The 7,119-nt window shown below is 27.4% G+C and overlaps 1 protein-coding gene across 1 annotated transcript; it reads right to left on the bottom strand.

The window, feature by feature from the left end:
- Nucleotides 1–2,785: 2,785 nt before the first annotated feature.
- On the bottom strand, nt 2,786–3,936 carry LOC107920382 (uncharacterized). The gene has a single exon (XM_016850079.2). It carries the CDS (start codon nt 3,578–3,580, stop codon nt 3,011–3,013), a length of 570 nt encoding a protein of 189 aa, XP_016705568.1. The 5' UTR covers nt 3,581–3,936; the 3' UTR covers nt 2,786–3,010.
- Nucleotides 3,937–7,119: the final 3,183 nt, after the last annotated feature.

The following is a 7,119-nucleotide window of genomic DNA, read 5'->3' as shown; positions in this document are numbered from 1 at the left end:
AACTAAAATGTAAAAAAAAATTAAAATAAAACTTGAAGTGATAATTTTAATAAAAAGATTTAAAAAATGAGAATATAAAATGTGAGGTGTAGCTGGCGGGCATCTCGTACTCATTGTCATGATTCATGAAAAATGATGTTGAACATCATCATACACCGTAGCTGTCCCCATTAGATGATGATCAGACGGCTGTTGTATCTTCAGCATCCCATGCCAATACGACATCCATCATCATAATGTAAAGACATGGCCAACATTGTATAGCCCCACCAGCATCTCACATCAAAGGTAGCTCCCCATCACGGTCCTAACAGCGACAGCGACACCAAGATTTCTTTTTTTCTTTTAAATGTACCGATGGGTCCCCTTTTACTTCTACTTCTACTGTTTTTTTTTATTATAAATTCCAAGCACAAGTAATTTGGCATTTTAATATCATTACGCATCCATACTGCACGCCAAGTCACGGACCAATAATTAATTAGCTTTTGTACTCATTACCAAAACGTTTACGTGGAAAAAAGTGACTGTGACAGTTGCTCTGTCACCACATCCAATCAAAGAGGAGAGAGGTTTGCCTGGGCTTTTGTGATTGGATCTGAAATCCGTTGACCAATGAATGTGGAGCGTGCTCCCACGTCTTAGGTTGGCGAGTAAGATATGTGGGACCATTAAAGAACAAAAAGGTTAAAAAAAGAAAAAAGAAAAAGAAATTGAAAGGTATCCAATGAGTAAAGAATCCTTATCAACGTTTCACGATAAAAGTGGCGATTAAAATTTTCTTTTTATCCAATATTCCGCAATTTTGAGAATCCAGCTTGGATCTTTTATTGCAATATATTTCACCTACCCAACTTTGTTAAATGATATTAAGCAACAAAATTATTTTGTTAATACCTAATAATTGTGATGAAAAGTTCAAAAAATACTCAAATTAAATCATATTTAAATAAATGAAATTGATGATACATAAAATATAAAATTGTAATATAAATTATTTGTAATTCTTTTTTTTTGGTATTCTCTTTAGGGTTTATGTATGATTAAAATATAAAAAATAGGAAAGAAATCAGATAATAATTTGATTTCATTTTCAGAAATAAAATAGATTATGCATAACAACTATTTTTTAAGCCATTTTATGTCTTATTGTTATCAACCAAACATGATGTTGTATACAAATGTGAACCCAATATAATATATATTCAATTTATGCTTTGGATAAACTATATATATAAAATACCCTATTAACAAAATAAATGTTTTGATTAAACTGAATATTTTGAAAGTTAATGCTTTTTTTCATTTCCTAATTAATAAATTGAATATTTTTAAGGTTTTTATGATTCTATAAATAAAATCTCATTATTTGAAGTTGAATTGTTAATGAAAATATTAATTTTCAGATAATTTTTTAAATAATAAATGTTAAACCTGTTACAGTTTCAGGTTATTTGAATCTTCTTAATGAGATTCATTTACCAACAAGTGTTAAATGTAAGGGTATGCACATTGCACTCCAGTTGAAAGGCTTAAATTAAAATATTGGAGACGATATTGTTAGAAGGAATAACCATAAACCTTAAAAAGATAAAATGGATTCAAAGGATAACTTAGTTCTATAAACAAAATAAAATAAATTTCATTTAATACTATGAATTAATTTTATCTAATTCCTATAATAAAGGCTTAACCCTTGTTTGATAAACTATTGAAAAAAATAATTTACCTTAAAGTTAATATTTTTAGTAATTTTTTAAAATATGATTGACAATCTACAATAAAAACTATTAGATGGATTTTTTCTAAAAAAATGTGAAAAGTGATAATTAGATATGTCCCTTATCACTTATATAGAGAATATGTTCAATTGTTATTTTATTTTTAAAAAGTTATATTATTATTTATCACACAATCTAATTATTTAGTATTTAATTTTAAATAATATGTCAAATAAATTTTAAAACTAAAATTTAACACTTATTTTTTAGCTTATTAATAAGAGTTTTTTTGTTGTTGGTAATACAATCAACCCTTACTATAACAATCATATGCTAATAATATTTCACTATAACAACTATGTGTGTAGAAGAATTAAATTTTTATATTTTATCTTAACCCTCTTTAACAGCTTTTCACTTATAACATTTATAGTTATGACGTAACTTCTTTATTAAATTAGTTCTCTATAACAACATAGGTGATCAAATTTAATAATCATATTGAAAATAATCTTCGAGTAAAATTAAATATATCAATTTAATAAACTATTAACTTCCCTAATTTAATATTCTACCATGAATCTGGAACATCATAAACTTCATGATAAATTAATTAAATTAATTTGATAACTAATTAATTAATTGAACTTACTAGATTAATGAACAATATAATTAATTACGTGAAATAATATAAAATAAAATATGCAAAAAAAAAAAATACGTGCACATATTTTTATTTCCACTTTCTTTCTTTTTTGAATATAACTTTTACTTTTTTTTTTTTTTGGTTTGAAAAAAATTCACAATAAATTTTATGATAATCTCGTGTTTTCACCGACATGTTAATACGTGTACAAAATATAAATAAATTTGGAATCCAACCGAATAAACTATGGATTATTAGGGTAAGCAGAGTTTGCCTCTATATTTTCTCCCTTAAAAGAAAATTTCTTTTTTTTTTCTTTTTACCAAAATAAAATAATTATTTTTCAACCCTTCATCTTAAAAACGTTTGGAGCAAGAATGGGAAGGGATAAAATAATTAGGAAATATGGGACAAAATATAAAGCATATTCCTCCTTTTAACATTTTAATTTTAATATTGAACAAAGAAACAAGGGGAAAGTCCTGATATTTTCAAAGAAGTTGGGGGGTTCCAAAATGAATTAGTCCCAAAAAAAATAATCGCCTTCATTTTTCATATTTCCCCCCGCACTCCCTTTTTTTCCCCTTCTCTAATTTTTACCCCTACCATTTCTTTCTGCTTCGTAGTTTCTCCGGCCATGAAGCTACATGAAGAGTTCAGACTGTAACAAAGTATAGTAATTAGCAGCCTCATCTTCAAGTTCCCATAACCCATCACACAATGCAAACCCATTTCCGCCATTGTTGAAACCTTGTTCCAACTCAAAAACTTCAAAGCCAACATCACCACCACCACCGCTACCATCTCCATCGCCATCTTCTCTATTTGGAATCCCCAGCTCATCATCAGAGGCTTCAAGCAAATGTCTTATGACTTGCTCTTTATCATCATCATCTTCTTTCAAGGAACAAGTTGCTGATGTGCAGTCTTCTAAGCTGAGGGCGGCGGTGGCGTTTTCCTTGTCGGGTTTCGAGGGCGATGGTGTTGCTGGTTGACAAAGAGGGAAAGGGGCATCCAAAACGGAGTCCGAGGAGAGCTGTTGTTGTAAAGTGGTGATGAGGGGTGACAAGTCTTGGCTGGGCTCATCCTCTTCGGCTTCAAGCAAAGAGAGTATGTGATTGTAAGACTTATGGCGTTTTGTTTCTTCAACATGTTCTTCGTTTGAGCTCTGGGTTTCTTCTCTTTGGCGCTTTGGTGTCGGCTCCGCGGCCATTGCAACACACTAAACCAAAAAATAATAATAACAATAAAACACTGAAAGTTGAGGAAGCAAAGAAGGGAATCGTGAGTTTAAGAAGTAGAAGAGAACGGGGGAAGAGGATGAGGAGAGAAATGAAGGGTGGAAAGGGTTATATAGAGAAGGGAAAGGAAAGTGGAGTTGCGGTCAAAATGAAAGCAAAGAATATTTTTTTAATACACAAAAACCAAATGGTCAAATTTTAGTTTTTGGTCCTTCCACTATGCTTAATTTCAATATTTAGTTTGGCATAGTTTGATCCTAAGAGCAAAGTCATGAATTCTGTATAAAAAGCCCGGAATAAAATTATAAAAATTTAAGAGGTTAAAGAGTTAAATATATTTTTTGAATTTATAAATTTTGTAAAACAGCGAAAACATATTTATTTCACCCTTGTTTGATCTTTTACTTTTTTAATCTCTTTGATTGAGTATTTTCTTAAAATATCCTCTGTAATACCAAAAACTTATCTGTCAAATCTTGGGACTGATAAAAAATTTCAATTTTTAAAGATTTTATAAGAATTTCAAAAGTCTTAAAAGCCTCATTTAAAAAATTTAAAAGTTTTGAGAGGACCACTCCTATTGTTGTCCCACCCGTACACGTCAACATGATGAGTACAAGTAAAAGGATTTTAATTGAAATGCTTAACGGTATTTGAACTAATTAATAATATTATAAAAATAACAATTAAATTAAAATATTAATTTGAGTACAATAGAGGGATCAAAATCGGAAATTGGCGCAAAACAAAATAATAGGGCCCCCCTTGATTTTGAACCGTCGGATTAATGATTCGTGGTTCCCAAGGGAAAGAATACTGGAAAAGCTCAAACATAAAAGAGAAAAGGAGCTGTGGGTTTTTGTACACATGCGAAGAATAAATTATATATATAATGATGAAACAACCAAAATTTACTTACACCATTCAGATATAAATAATTAATATTCTTGGAATTCTAATTAATATTAGGTTATATCTTTTTATAATTAAAATAAAAATCACGATAAAAATTAGTTCACGTCAAATGCTTATTCAATTACCTTGCTTGAACACACAGTATAAAAGTTCATGCTAAATGCATTTAGGTGTTTTAGTATATATCCAACATCTATGGCGTATGTGTTTCCCTATCAAATAAGTGGTCACTCACTTGCCATAATTTACTACCAATTTCCGAAATTTCTTGTGTGATGAATTTTACAAACATGTTAAATCTCATATAAATTATATGGTTATGATGAATAGTTTGACATGGATCAAAACTATATATTAAATTAAGATTTAAGTTGAGTATATTGCATTATATACCAACCGAAGCAATTGGATATCATGTTAAATTAAAAAAAAAAAAAGAGTGTTGTTACTTCTAGAAAATTTTGAAAAAAAATACTGGGATTTTTAATTATGCTTTAATTCATTTTCTGAAAATATAATATTATGATTTATTAAAATAATTATGTTAAAATGATAATCTAAAAGCAAGCAGGCAAAGAAGGCGAAGATGGTTAGCCAAAATGTGGAGAGAAATAGAAAGAGTATAAAGAATAAATTACTTTAAAGAAAAAGTCATATAAAAAACAAAACCAAAACCAAATAGAGAGGTCTTTTTGTTATTATTCAAGATTTAGGAAGCTTCGTCACGCATCATGCCCCATGCAACACTGCTTGTACGTTTCCTAAAAGATTCTTTTTATATAATACACTCATTTTTTTAAAATATATAAATTAATAAACCTTCATTTTTCATATCTCATTATAGAGATACAATACAAATATCCTCATAATAATATTTGTTATTTTATAAAAATAATAAGATTTTATTCTTTTTCTAATTAAATTGGTGTTCAATTGACTCATAAAATTAATATAATTAAGAATTTATATATACTAAATTATGCCACATCTAATATAACATAATATTTATTGAAATTTATGTTAATTAGAATCCAATAAGACTTGAGCTAAAATGATAAAATTGAAGTTTTGGGATGTTAGTAACTTAAAATCTCTCTTCTTTTTTATTTGTGGATTTAGTTTGATTTTAAATTATTTTTTACAATTTTATATAAAAAAGAAGAAGATAAAAACACATTCATAATAATATTTCTTACTTTTTTAAATAAGAGGGTGTTTGATTGACTATCAATTAAGCACTTTAATTTAGTAAAGATAAAGATGAAAGATAGATATATATATATATAATGAATTAATCGATTACATCATACATCTCAAAACTATGGGTAAATTGATCCATGAACTTCGACACATTTTAATTGAAGCCTCAAACTAAAGTTTTGTTCTAATCAGGTACTTTTGTCAGTTCCGCTATCAACTTTGGCATTAATTGGCAACTTAGATATAAGCATTTAAAAAATATTTACTAAATTATATGTGAATAGAAAGAATCATGTTAGATCAAAGCTAAAATTTAACATCAAAATTGATAGCTATACGATGAAATGACCTGATTGAACTAATAATTTAATTTGAGGATTCAATTGAAATATTTTAAAATTTAAGAACTTGTAACTTGTAATTATCTCTAAATGAATTGATGCGACATGAAAGGAAAATTGAAGCCTAGTTTTCTTGAGATCTAGCCTGCCAAAAAGATTGAGTATTAAAATATTCGGATGTCTATTAAACTACAGTTTAAAGTTAGTTAACATGATATTTAAAAAAGTCTAGTTGAGGAGTATTTTTAAGACTTTTTTTTAAGGTTAATTAATATTTTATTTATAATTTAAATATAGTAATCTATAATTGTATTCATCATTTCATGTTATTTTATCTAATTGTATTAGCAAAATTCTTTAAAAACAAATATATTTTATGCATCCATACTTTGGGGAATTAATTGGCCAACATTTTTTTATTAATATTAGGTCGTGCTTACTTATGGATAATAGAAAAAAAAAAGATTTACATCTTCCAAAAAAAAAAAAGACAGACTTTGAACAAAAAGCTTATTTTAAATTATTTTAATAGTGTAATTAAAGGTATCATTTGACCGTACTTGGGAGGTGTTCATGTTCCCCGTCCCATCTAATTAATTTAATTTTAGTGATAATTAAGAAACACAAAAGTGTGTTACTTTATTAGTTGCGTGTCTTCACCAATTTTTAATATAATTTCGTTTTTCTTCATCTACTACTTCTTCCTTTTTTATATATAAAAAATTTTAATAAAATTTAAAATCTAATTGAAATTTTAAAAACAAAAAAAATTAATCAATTAAAACTTTTTTTTATAACATTCATAAATTTTGTTGATGTAACTGTTGAATCAATTAGACAGTAACATGTAATAATGATGTATATATGTTAACGTGATTATTTCAACAAATATATTTTTAAATAATTATTTAAAAATAGTAAAAAAATGGCATTAAGGTAAATAAGAGAAAAGATAAAGGCCATCGCTTCTTCTAATTTCTTCCTTCTTCCTCATACTACCTCGGGAAATCACCGCAAAAAAAAAAAAAAAAAAACATATATTGTCCAAATGAAGC

This window comes from Gossypium hirsutum, chromosome D13, assembly GCF_007990345.1.
Source record: "Gossypium hirsutum isolate 1008001.06 chromosome D13, Gossypium_hirsutum_v2.1, whole genome shotgun sequence".
Taxonomy (NCBI): domain Eukaryota; kingdom Viridiplantae; phylum Streptophyta; class Magnoliopsida; order Malvales; family Malvaceae; genus Gossypium; species Gossypium hirsutum.
The sequence above is the reverse complement of the archived record's forward strand: the minus strand, read 5'-3'. Positions and strand labels throughout refer to the sequence as shown.

What these genes read in the sequence shown, in the direction of transcription:
- LOC107920382 (XM_016850079.2), bottom strand. Translation starts at nt 3,580, where the DNA reads ATGGCCGCGGAGCCGACACCAAAGCGCCAAAGAGAAGAAACCCAGAGC.